Source organism: Gossypium arboreum, chromosome 9, assembly GCF_025698485.1.
Source record: "Gossypium arboreum isolate Shixiya-1 chromosome 9, ASM2569848v2, whole genome shotgun sequence".
NCBI lineage: Eukaryota > Viridiplantae > Streptophyta > Magnoliopsida > Malvales > Malvaceae > Gossypium > Gossypium arboreum.
Genome location: NC_069078.1, coordinates 85,267,868 through 85,281,751, shown reverse-complemented (window position 1 = coordinate 85,281,751; position 13,884 = coordinate 85,267,868). Strand labels below are relative to the sequence as shown.

Here is a 13,884-nt window from a genome sequence, read left to right as displayed (position 1 = left end):
TTTTGTTGAGTTTTGAATGTTTTGATATGTGCATTTTAGGTCTGAGAGTTTCAAGACCTTAAGAATAAATTTATCATTTGGTTCAATAGATTGTGTAAGGTCTCGAGATAGAGTAACTTCTGAATCAAATATTGAAGCTAAATTAAAAAAATATGAGAGGTTAGTCTCTAGACTGGAAGGACGTTGTCTCGAGACATGAATCCTAAAGTCTCAAGAAATATCTACATTGACACAAACAAAAAAAAAGGACTTGTCTCGAGACATGAAATTCCTTGTCACAATACATAATGTTGAACTTTATTGATAAAGGTTTGGATGTTAATCCTAACTATATCTGTAATCTCATATTACCCTTAAATATTTAGAATACGTTTAATGTGTATTCATTTAATTTATTTATATGATTGTTTGAGAATGCATGGAAAATATAATTACTTGAATATCTCATTACATGTTATTTGTGGTGATTTATTCTGGAATTGTTTCAACAACGTAATGAAATGTTAAACATTCGTATCTGGCAACTGAGTCGAGTGTAGGGTGTCACATGAAATTTGAACCCAAAATATCAAACATACAATTTCTCAACTTTACCATTTCAATCAAAGTGATGTTTAGCTTTCATATCAAATTTTAATAAACATATTACATAATTATTTTCACCCTAATTGTTAATGTGTAATAATTTAGTACTATATTTTAGATTTTAATTTAGTACTATAATTTAGTAACTCAATCACAAAGTTACTAAAATTTTCTTGTTTTAAAAAATAATAAATATTATTTTGAGTACAATTTTATTTTATTTATATAAAATCTAAAAAAAAACACTTGTAAATAATAAAATTAGAACCAAAACTATATAACTTTTAATCTGATTTTATTATTTCAACTAAAATCATATTTAATGATTCTCATCAATCATGTCATGTTAATATTGCCAAATATGACCGTAATAAAATGTTTATATTTGGTGCATATTGTATATATGGCAAGTGAATAAAAATTATTACATCCTCAATTTTTTTTAAAAATGTTGGAATAGTGCTATTTTTTTATTATTTGAAATTATTGCGATTTATGTTATTTATCAAATATAGTTGTTAATATTTAGCCTTTTAAAAATTTTGTGCTAGATTGGAAATTGAATTCTTTGAATTTTATTACATTATCTAAATAAACTACAATGTTTTTAATTTTGTACATATGAATGTTAGAATAATAATTTTGATAAGTATTATATGAGAAATTGAATTGATTGTAATAATTTGTCATGATCTTCTTTTGTTATCATTCTCGTGAAAAGTTAAAAGTAGAATATTTATCGAAATACTTAATCGTGCAGTATCCACTTGAATTGTGGAATGATTTTAAGATAAATATATGACTATTGAAATATGATAATTTTATCTAAAGATTGTTATGATTAGATGCAACTGAAACTGCAAGATTTAAAATTACAAGTAAGTATAACTCAAATTGATCCCTATATAGTTTTGGCGATATGTCTAAATCAAAGTGTGAGCCCACATTTCAAATTTTATATTTTTGTTGAAATAAAAAATAGGTTCAAGATCAACCCCATTTGTTCTACCAGGGGTAGGTCGAGTTTAGGTAATAGAATTTTTGAAATTTTTGATAATGTTTATCGTTGTTGTCAAAAAAATTTTAATTTTTTAGCTTAGGATGAAATCTTAATTTAGAATCAAAGTTTGGTTTGAAAAATTACTTCTTTACCATTTTTTTTTGTTTAAAATAAATGTTCGACTTAAAAAGTGTTTTCCAACCTCAATGTTTAGTGAACACTTTCCATTTCTCCTATTATTCCAATATTTTTTATTTTGAAAAGAAATTTCGTCCATCTTTTGGATTTTTTAAGGCTTGTTTGTTTCATATTCATTGTAAAAATAAAAAAAATTACCCTTCTTTTCCTCACACCCACTTTGAAAAAAAATCTATTTAAAACGTATCGATTCGAATCTATCGAACAATTCAAAATTTATGTATATTAACTACTATTAATAGTATAACGAAAAACTAATGTAACATATTATATCATCATTTTAGAGAAATTTTAAATCAAAATTGTATAATTAATCTCTACACATTTTTAGTACTTTTTAAAAATTTTCGTCTTTTCGCCATAATGTCAATTTGATCCCTATACAGTTGATAACGTGTCTAAATCAAAGTGTGAGCCCACATTTCAAATTCTATATTTTCGTTGAAACCAAAAATAGGCTCAAGATCAGCCCCATTTGTACTACTTTAGGTGATAGAACTTTTATTTATTTTTATATTTTATAATAATTTATGTTCATAATTTTTAAGATCTTTGAATAATAATTACGTTATATTTATTTATTACATCTTAATTAGTTTTTAGCATCATGTTTTTAAGACATAATCATATTATGTCTAATATAAGTAACAATGAACAAAGCCATTGTCAACTCAATTCGTAAATAGATCTATGGATGAGTTGTAATTAATTAACATTAGTTAAAATTTAAAACTCAAATGGCATTTATCTGGCGATCTTTGATAAAATTAGAGATTATCAATGTTTGTACTTTGATAAAAGATAAATGTTTAATTAATGTCGCACTATAAGATAACTAAAATTTTAATATTTGACACTTTGATCATGCTCGAGGAGGTAGTAGGTAGGGACAAAATTTAAAATTTTATTTACGGAAAAAGTTAAAAGTTTTGTATTAAAATGTTTAAATTGAATTACTAATTTTTAAAAGATTAAAATTATAAAGTTTTTATGTAATTCATAGTTAAAAAGACTCAAATTGAATCTTTTAATTTTGAGAAATGACTAAAAAGCAAATTACCCATTAAACCAAAGAAACCAAGGCTTGCCTGTCCTCTTTGGCTATGCCCCTGTAGTAGGAATAGGTAGGACCCTTGACACTTTAAAATAGAAAATATCTCTTTAGAACCGTCTATAATTTTTAAAATTGTAATTTAATTCTTCTAAATTTTTTTTGCTTGAGAACTACATCGTACCACCAACCCAAGAAGGATGCGATTCCACGAAAAAGGGAAAAGGGCGGAAGTTGGTGGTCGAGCACTCGTCATTCAACAACTCCCCTTTGGAGTGAACACTTTTGTACGGCTGCCAACGGTTACCAACCCCCTAAGTAGCGACATGTTCAAGACACAAAGCTACACCATCCTCTGCCACTCTAACTATAGTGACCATGATTTAATAAAATACGATAAAAAAATAAAAATATGTTATGAATTTATCGTTGATGTATATAATATACATATTTTTAGCTCATCATAAATTATTAAAATATAATTATGATACAAAAAGTATATAAATACGAGATAAAATATACATGTTAAGTGTTCTCACTAAGACTAATAGTTAGTTTGGATAGACGGTGTATTTACTTATGGTTAGTTTAAAAATAGCGGTGGTGATGAGATTAAATATTATAGCGTAAAATAAAAAATAAGTTAAACGTACTACACCGCACCAATTGCCCATTCAAACTCATCCTAAAATAAAAATGACATGGATCCATCCGTCTATACATGAAACATTAGTTAATTCAACCACTTGTTTAACTTAAAAAATAATAATAATTAAAATAAAATTGAAAGAGAAACTCACAAATAAATGTACTAACTAAGATTCAAACATAAGTTTATAGTCTTTAAATTCTTAGGCCTTAATTATATCTACATAATCAACCTCTCATTGGGTTGGTTCGACCTGGATCGAATTTAAATTAAATTATTTTTAAATTTTAATTTTAAAACAATAGGTTTTGAGCGATTAAACAAGGTCAAGTTAAGGCCTAATTTTGTTTGAAATTGAGTCTCGACTCAACCTAATTTGTAAATATCTCTCTATAAAAATAGAATAATGTCAACAGGATTATAACTTATTGGGAATTGAGTATTTTGATAGAGACAGAGTATTATTGGAGCCAGTGCCCCTGACATTAAAAATTTGTTAAACTTAAACACCGAATGATGTATTAAACCTAGAAAACATGTGAAAATAGTTTATCGTACTTTATTTTTTAAAATATAAATTTATTTTTATTTACTAATGATATCCATAGCTTATTGAAGCATAATTGGACAGTGGTAATTAAGCATGTCTATCGAGAAGGAAACAAGGATGTGGATGATATCTTAATTTTCTTTTAATTAATATGTTAGAATTAATTATCTTAATTAGATATTATTTTGAATAATAATACTTTGTATTAATTATATAAAGTAAAACTATATTATATATTAAATAGGTTTTAAATGTTTTAATTATGATTTGAAATTTTATATTATAATATTTGAATTGATAAGTTAACGTATTTTAATTATATTCAATAATTCAAGAAATATTATATTATGTTAATTATTACAATTAAAAATATAATATTTAAAAATAATTAAATATTAAACATGTAAAATCACATATAATGCATATGACATTAGAACCTAGTTTAGATTTAAAGTTTAAAATTGAGTATTGTATTTTAAGTATATTATTTTAAAGATTTTATATAAACTATTAAAATATAAATATCCTTCTAATATTATTTGTTTTCTTTATAAATAACATAAAGTACACCCAATATCATTAAATTATTAGTAAGTTTATATTTTGATCACTTGACTTTAAAAATTATAAAAATAGTTACTAAACTATTCAAAAGTTTTCATTCAAGTTACTAGATTGTTAAGATTTTTTTTTAAAAGTTCAGCTAGCGAGTTCTAAGCAATGATTCAATGATTGATACGATAGATCAATACCCATCGATGAGTAAATGAACATACCTTATATCCAAGTTGATCTAATTGTCAATTTCAGAAATCAGAGAATAAAGATGTTCAGATTTTGTTTTATAGATTCGTGACATTTAAAGTTGTTTCACGAAATAAAAATTTTAATTGTATAAGAGAAAAAGAATAAGAGCTTTCTTTTGGTGCAAATAGCGAAAATAATGGAGGCCATGCAATAATAATTTTAACAGTTCAGTGACTTAAAGAAAAACATTAGAATAATTCAAGAATCATTTTATAACCTTTTGAAATTGGATGACCAAAACGTAAACTTACTAACAATTTAGTAACGCTACGTGCAGTTCACCCTTAAAATGGTATTTTACAATTTTTTTTCAACTAAGATGGTGTCTAAGTGACCCATTGCACTAATTCAGCTAAAAACCTTATATCCAGTATATATTAGACCTGATGATTAGTTGGGCCACTCACTCAGGTCCGAAGGCCACCCAAAAAATGGGAGGGTTTGGGCAAAAATATAAACCTAAAAAATAGACAAAAAATAAGATATTTTTTTTAAACGGATCAGGTCTTAGGTAGGATTTTTTTGCCCGAGCCCAACCTAACCTAGCCCGAATCAACCTAAATTTATTTTTTTGTTATTTTTTTACTATCGTTTCGCTATTATATTGCTACTATTTTGTTGTTTTTGTTTGGATATTATATAACTCTTATTGTTAATTTTGATACTATTTTAGAGACATTTGTTTGTTAAGTTGCAATTATCTTAATGTTATTTGAGTATAAAAACTTTTTTTTAAATGCAATTTTGACTTGTTGAGAAACATTAATTTTAGTGTATTTGATGTATTATATTTTTAAAATTTATTTTTATATAAAATAATCTAAAAATTTTAATACTGGGCAGGTCGAAGTCGATTTGGATAAAATTTTAGACCTATTTTTAAATCAGGTCAAACTCGAACCTAAATTCTATAATGACTCGAGCCATGATCGGGTTTAATATAGATATAAATATAGATTATAGTATAAACAAAAATAATATAATACCATCCATAAATTGTTGATATAAGCTGTGGGCCTATATCAATTGATGCCTATTATAATGTGATTCACATATCAATATAGATATTTTTCATTTTTCTTTTTGAAGGAAGATGTGGTTCATTCATTTCATTATTATTTTTGAAGCATTTTCAACAAAAAGAATTATATATATATATATTAAAACATCAAAATCCATGAAAACTGATTGAAGATACAGTATGCACAGATATGCCTACTCCGTATCTTACACCTGTCCCCTTTACTTTTTTGCTTTTCGAGTGGGACATGAAGAGAAAGCAAATAAAGAGACACAAAAAAAAAGAAATTGTGTTTCGTTTTTCCCCTCTATTTTGTATTTATATGAATTGCTATAATTTATATTTGACGATTCAGAGAAAAATATTTTATTTTATTTTAAAATAATTTATTTGAAGTAAAATAAATTGATTCGTGGATTAATTTAAGAGTTACATCCAACTAATTAGAAAAAGTCTAATACATATTTTTATTTTTATTTAAAATTATGCATTTGAAGGGTTTGATCTGTATTTTTTTGTTTTAAAGAATTATAATAAATTTAATTTTATAATTAACCAAAATTAAAAAAAATACTTACTTAATAATATTTAGTTTAAAATTATTTATTATTGAAAATTGAAAATTCCTCACACTAGCAAGGACTTAATACTAACATATATATGGTTCATTCATTGTTTTGCAGCATTTTAAAAAAAATCAGTAAAATTAAAATCTGTAAATAATATTAAGAAAATGATTTTTCAGGTATAAAATTTAAATCATGAGTTATTCTGATGGTTTTTCTTTTTTTTTCAGATCTTTTTCTTTTTCTCATTATGATAATTTTAGGTAAATTCAAGGCCAATGACTTGCTTTTCAAATGTCTTTTCCCCTATTATATATCAACACGTCATATATGTAAAGGAAAAACATTAATTATTTCTTAAATTTATATTTAAATATTTTAAATTTTCAAATAAAAAATATAATATTTTTAAATATTTGTTATTTATTCTCAACTACCAATTTTTTTAAACCAAGTTGACTATTATGTTTGATACATTGGCATCATGCAGTAAGTTCATAGGTTCAGTAAACCAAATGCAACTTGCTAAAATATATAATATATTAAATTATTTATTAATGATCTATCATGAAATATTCACTAATAGGATATAAACTTTGTTGAGGAGAATGACTCTTTCATTTCTATATAAAGTTTTAAATTGTTATTCATTAAATATTGGATTGTATTTCAATAATTGAATATGTTATTTTTCAATAAAGATTTTGTCTTTTATATTTTATTAAAAGTTAACTTACGCTAAGTGGTTGTTTACTGAGTCTGGTTCATAGAGTCTAGAATGCCTCGATTGTTAGACCTGCAAAGTTTAAGGGATAAATGACAACACACGACATGTAATAATTATGGAGTTCAATGTATGCAAGAAGATTTGAACCATCAACCTAAAGCTTATAACCCACATACCGGTTGTCGAATGTGCCCAAAACACTTCAAAACCTCAAATCAACAACATTAGAAGAATCGATTATTAATTTTTAATTTAATTAATTGAACAATACTAATAAAAAATCATAAAATATTAATAAAGTATATAAAAATTCATAACAAGTAGAATTGTTATATTAGTTGATGTCTGAAAATTAATATAAATAAATTAGTTATATTATATATGAATTAAATAATAATTGAATAATAATCTTACTTTGAGTTCTAAAATAAAAATCTATATATTGTAAGTGTTAGGATAATATTTTTGCTTTGATAGAATCATGTTTGAAGCAATGTTAACATATTTTCAACATATTTAGAAAATATTGTCTATTATTTTATATTTTATATAAAGAGCACTCTTAATAAAATATTTTTATATTAATAATCTTTTATCATATTTATGGAAAAGAAACATGAAAAGTTTGCATAAACAATTAAATTAAATTATTATTATTATTTTTAAATTTATCCAATTGTATTTAATAAATTAATATTTTTATTATCACATAATAATTAATAATATAATAATAAAAATATTATTATGGGTTAAAAAATTTAAACTCATGCATTTATATATATTATAAATAAATTATAAATCATGGACCACTTATTATTATTTATTTAATATGCTGAATTCCAATCCAATTCTATAACATTGTATATTAGAGCACATTTTGATCTAGTAAAGTACTTAAATTTAATAAAAATTTAGTTTGAGACATGCTGAACCGCACCGAACTCGGCCTGAACCGAGGCGGTCTGCCACCAACCCCAATCAAACACTTCTATAAATACCAAAACAAAACCTCCCCTTCTTTGCCACCAATCTTCACCATCTTCGCCCCCTTCAGTTTCCATTTCTCTTAACGAAAAAAATGGATCCAGTTAACACATGGGGCAACTCCTCCCTTGAATCCGTCGACCCAGAAATGCATGACCTCATCGAGAAAGAGAAGCGTCGTCAATGCCGCGGCATCGAGCTCATCGCTTCCGAGAACTTCACTTCCTTCGCCGTTATCGAAGCCCTCGGCAGTGCCCTCACCAACAAGTACTCCGAGGGCATGCCCGGTAACCGTTACTACGGTGGCAACGAATTCATCGACGAGATCGAGAATCTCTGCAGGTCTCGCGCTTTGCAGGCTTTTCATCTCGACCCTACTAAGTGGGGTGTCAATGTGCAGCCGTACTCCGGTTCTCCGGCTAACTTCGCTGCTTACACGGCGGTTTTAGAGCCGCATGATCGGATCATGGGGCTGGATTTACCCTCCGGTGGTCATTTAACTCATGGGTATTATACCTCTGGTGGGAAGAAGATCTCTGCTACTTCAATTTACTTTGAGAGTTTGCCTTATAAGGTGAACCCCAGCAATGGGTACCTCGACTACGATAAGTTGGAAGAAAAGGCATTGGATTTTAGGCCTAAGCTTATCATTTGCGGTGGCAGTGCTTATCCTAGGGACTGGGATTACGCTAAATTCAGGGCTGTTGCGGATAAATGTGGGGCTCTTTTGATGTGCGATATGGCTCACATTAGCGGCCTCATTGCTGCTCAGGTATTTTGTTTTTTCTTTGATCTTGCTTGTTGTTAATTGGTGGTGTTCGATCTGGGTTTTTAGTTAGTATTTCAATGCTTTCTTTGATATTAAAATTTCATGAATTTGATCTCGGGTTTATGATATTTAGACTGGTTTTCTATAATTCAAGATCTAAAAGCTTGTTTTAATTTTTATGAGACGGTTTTTGCACTGTAATCATAGCTTATAAGCATTTTCTGGTTTGGAGATCCAATATTGGAATGGATTTTATGAATTTAAAGTGTTTTGATTAAACATGAATCACCTCTGAGAATCCTTATTGCGGGTTAGCTTCATGCTTGGATTCTAAGAAAATCTTATGGCTGTAGTAATTGGAGATAGGGGAGGAAAACGTGAGTGGATCTAAACATGAATTCACATGCTTTTACACTTTTCACATGTAAAATATGATCTCTTATAATCTTTGTTTTGACATGAAGTTTATTAGATATCATGAATTACAAAACTTCATATCTTATCCGACCAGTATTTCGGCATTATTAGGTTACTTTACGTTGTAGTTCTTGATTTTGCGGCCTCCTCATTTTTCCCTCTTACGGGTTGTTGAATTCGTTTTGGCTTTATTGTTTGAGTAGGAGGCGGCGAATCCATTTGAGTTCTGTGACCTTGTTACGACCACCACCCACAAGAGCTTGAGGGGTCCTAGGGCCGGTATGATCTTCTACCGCAAAGGACCAAAGCCCCCAAAGAAGGGCCAACCTGAAGGTGCGGTGTATGATTTTGAAGACAAAATCAATTTTGCGGTTTTCCCATCCCTTCAGGGTGGTCCGCACAATCACCAGATTGGTGCTTTGGCTGTTGCCTTGAAACAATCCATGTCACCTGGGTTCAAGGCTTACGCCAAACAAGTTAAGGCCAATGCAGTTGCCATTGGAAAGTACCTTATGAGCAAAGGATACCAGCTTGTTACAGGAGGAACCGAGAACCACCTTGTTCTTTGGGATCTCCGACCTCTTGGATTGACTGGTATGTCAATGGAATCACTTGGCCTTACGGTTATTGAATAATTGCCTTTTGATTCAATTCTGATTGTTTTCTCATTGTTCTTACAGGCAACAAGGTTGAGAAACTCTGTGACCTGTGCAGCATCACTGTCAACAAGAATGCTGTATTTGGTGACAGCAGTGCCTTGGCACCTGGAGGAGTACGAATTGGTGAGACTTGCTGCATTAATCAATTTCCTAATCTAGAATCACTGTGGATCATCGAATTTTCTAGAGCTTTTACATTTCTTGTAAAAGATCGGGTTTAACACATAAGTGGCTTGGAATGACTTGTGATTTATCTTTTGTGTTTCGATGTTCACGACTGCATGTGTAGTTTGTTTATGCATAGTTTAGAAACAGAAAGATAACTTTGAAGTTGTTTTCTATGCATCTTTCCTTGAGTTTATCAGTTTTCCTCTTAGGTAGTGAGGGGTGGCCTAACTCGTACAAGCTTGGTAAATTTTTTTTCGCTAAAATGGTCCAATTTGGTTTGATGCCGATACATGATGATGCTAATTGCTGTCAACAGGTACCCCTGCCATGACTTCGAGAGGTTTGGTCGAGAAAGACTTCGAACAGATAGGTGAGTTCCTCCACCGAGCGGTGACCATCACCTTGGACATCCAAAAGCAGTACGGAAAGCTCTTGAAGGACTTCAACAAAGGTTTGGAGAACAACAAGGAGATCGAAAAGCTGAAGGCCGATGTCGAAAAGTTTGCATCCTCATTTGACATGCCGGGTTTCAAGATGTCCGAAATGAAGTACAAGAATTAGATCTTATATATATTTATGGTTTTATTCATGCTTATTGCTGTTATTATCGGCATATGTGTCATCTGGAAATTTGCCTCTGCTGATTTCCAAGGAGTTGATGTTAGAAAAAAAAAATGGAAAAGAAAATGAAGTAAAGGCTTCCATCTATGGTATGTTTTTTTAAAGTTTTTTAAGCCCACTACTTGTGAGAGCTTCCATAAAAACCATGTAACAATTTTATATATTGTTTTTGTTGCTCGAAAGTTTAGGGTTTTAATTACCAATAAACGAGAAATTTGGGTTTATATTTCGTAAATAAAAGGGTCATCTTTTGCAAATCATCTCTGTATTATTATTTGCACGGAGTTGTTTTATTTATGCTTTCAATTCTGCAGCTACATATACGAGTATGTGTTCCGGATTCAGGTATTCTAGCTTCAAATACAGAAACTAAACATTCGGTGGAACATGTGTACACAAATATACTCGAGTCTAATGCTCTACGCCCATATCCAAACAATGGTTCAGAAAAATCGGAAACATAACCTCAAACTCTATAAGGCTGGAAAAATAACCAGCTTTAGAATCACTTATCGATCAAACACATTAAAATAAGTGGTTTATTGAAGACAATGACCCTAAAAATTTGTTGAAAAGATGTTATAGGTTCCAACATGCCTACATTGTTTGGGTATTCAACCAAGTTAATACAAAATGAGACACTGCAATACAACTAACAAAAAGGCAAGTAAAAATCAAGCACTTCAACAAATCATTTTGATTTTTTACCTTGTTTTTTCTTGATAACTTCATCAGTGTACATTATACCTTTGCCTTTGTAAACTTCTGGAGGCTTGCAACTTCGAACTGTAGCGGCAAATTGATGCACCCTTTGCTTGTCGAGTCCAGTGCAGCAAACAACATTGTTTTTGAAGCAGAAAACGCGGACGGCAGGAGGAACGGGGAGTTCAACCTCATGACTGTATCCTAGTTTCAGAAATAAGAGTCTTCCCTCGGCTTCAGCTCTAGCTTTGTAACCAACTCCGAAAATTTTAAGAAAGCGAAAGAATTTAGCTTCCATGATGATCAAAATCAACAACCTGAACAAGTGATAGTCATTTAAAAACCCACTGAAAAGAAGAAAAAAAAAATATTCATTCAAAGGAAGTAAAAGTAGGGATGACAACAATTAGGATATCCGTATTCTAACCCGGTTATTTTTCATGCTATCCGAATCCGATAAATACATGGTTTACTGTTTAGACTTTGCCACCCTCTCCCTACCCCAATAGTTTCAGCAATACCCGTTCAAATACTTGATTGCAAAGTCAAAGTTCCAACACAGAAACTAATTAATGGGTTCTCTATTATTTGACCTAAATTTGATCCTGAAACGGAATTCAAGCAAAAGGATAGTTGTCCAAGGATCTTAAGATGTACTCATAGTAAGATGTAAATGAGACACCAGTTCTCACAAGCTACTCAAGTTCAATTTACAAAATATCGAATTTGTCTCGATCATTAGCAAGTTAGCTTTAAGTTATGGTATGGGCCGAATTTGAACACCCTAATACTTTAGGTGAGTAACTTGTGAGTCTAATCGGGTCTTTCTATTCCTTATTAATACTGAAAAATCTCAATTCTAACTTAAATTCAAGTTCAACCATAAGTAATCAGATTTGAAATTGAGCATAAGAATCAGACTCAAGCGAGATTAATCAATTCTAACGGTAAAAGTTCAAGGTCTAAAAATGGAACTCGACTAAACTCAAGCTTCACTTAAACTTTAGCTTCTTATGGCTTGAGCTTGCCTCGATTCAATAGCACCATAAGCAGGTGCAAAGGCAGCCAAGCAACAACCAGAGCTCCTGAATTGTCAAAGGATCTTAATGTAAAAATAGCAATGACAGGGCAAAGGCAAGTTCACAGATAAGATATAATTCAAAAAATAAATACTTTAAAGAGTTAAATTAATGGCATTTCAACAAAGGTGAAACTAAGTCCAGATTTCATAAAAAAAAGTTACATCATTTTGACATCAATACTAGGGTTTTCAAAAAGTGGCACCCGCTAAAGACTCAACAGCGGTGAGGGATAAAATCACATCAATGGAAGCAAATCGCGGCCCCAAATAGCAGTGTAAGGAGAAAAAGGGCGATAATAGTCTGCTATTTCAACTAATCCCGTAGCTTTTAAAAAAAATCGATGAGATAGAGTAGCAAGAAGTAGGATCGAAAACAGAAAATATAGTAGAGTAAATAACTCAAAATCTCAAGTAGAAATCAATCCTCAAAATACGTTTAGGGTTTCAATATTTACCTTATTTAATTTGCTGGGTCTGTCGGAAACTTGAATGCAAGAAGGGATTAGATCAGCCACTGGAGGAAGCTGGGACAGAGTGGTGGCAGCGGGGATGCGTTAAGAGAGATAAGAGGTACTGAATTTTTAAAGGAAATTTTTTTAGATACACTCTTTTTAGCGTAATTTTATTTGGATATTAATACAAGTTAAATTTATATGATTTAAATATAATTATTTTTCTGTTAAAAATGAAATTATTATTTAAATAGTTTATTATGTTAATTTATTATTGGTTAAATTCCATTAATCACCACTAAATTTTGATTAAATTTATTTATTTTTATCACTGAACTTTAAAACTTTCAAAAATTAAATAATTGTTTAATTAGCTATATCGAATACTCATCCATCAACTTCGTTACTCCAATAATCAAAAATGGCATGGTACATTAATTTAATAGATTGATAATTAATTTCATCTTTGAATTATAATTAAATTATGATTGTGATAATTTTAAATTTTTTCGTATTAATAATTCTAAAAGAATAAAATATTAAAACATTTTATGAAAAATAAGATCATAATTTATTTTTAGAATTATATTTTTTAAAATAATAATTATATGAAAAATTAATAGACTTATAATACGAATTAAAATGAGTCATGTAACATCTCCAACCATTTAAAATGTGACACACGAGGACGAGATTCATGTTTATTGAAATAAAAAATAGATATTCCAAAAATAAACAAAAAATGTTTTAGTATTTAAATAATTAAAATTTTTATAGAAATTATATATATGGCAAGTCTTTTAAATTATTATAATTTTTCTATATCTTTTTCAAATTTTCGAGTTAAATTTTTCTAAAATTTCAATTTTAAGGTTTT

The 13,884-nt window shown here is 29.3% G+C and overlaps 2 protein-coding genes across 3 annotated transcripts; one reads left to right on the top strand and one right to left on the bottom strand.

Moving 5' to 3' along the window:
* The first annotated feature begins 8,149 nt into the window (after positions 1 to 8,149).
* On the top strand, positions 8,150 to 11,029 carry LOC108456985 (serine hydroxymethyltransferase 4). The gene is made up of 4 exons (XM_017755771.2): positions 8,150 to 8,910; positions 9,528 to 9,918; positions 10,005 to 10,106; positions 10,468 to 11,029. The coding sequence occupies exons 1-4, from the start codon at positions 8,233 to 8,235 to the stop codon at positions 10,710 to 10,712; spliced, it is 1,416 nt and encodes a 471-aa protein (XP_017611260.1). The 5' UTR covers positions 8,150 to 8,232; the 3' UTR covers positions 10,713 to 11,029.
* On the bottom strand, positions 10,554 to 13,187 carry LOC108456986 (60S ribosomal protein L6, mitochondrial). 2 transcript variants are annotated; one of them, XM_053018834.1, is made up of 2 exons: positions 13,011 to 13,187; positions 10,554 to 11,821 (listed from the first exon to the last, which is right to left on the bottom strand). In XM_053018834.1, exon 2 carries the CDS (start codon positions 11,770 to 11,772, stop codon positions 11,464 to 11,466), a length of 309 nt encoding a protein of 102 aa, XP_052874794.1. In that variant the 5' UTR covers positions 11,773 to 11,821; positions 13,011 to 13,187; the 3' UTR covers positions 10,554 to 11,463. The 2 variants fall into 2 exon arrangements, with proteins under 2 accessions (XP_052874794.1, XP_017611261.1); XM_017755772.2 differs by having other exon boundaries at positions 10,554 to 11,791.
* Between the last annotated feature and the right edge of the window lie 697 nt (positions 13,188 to 13,884).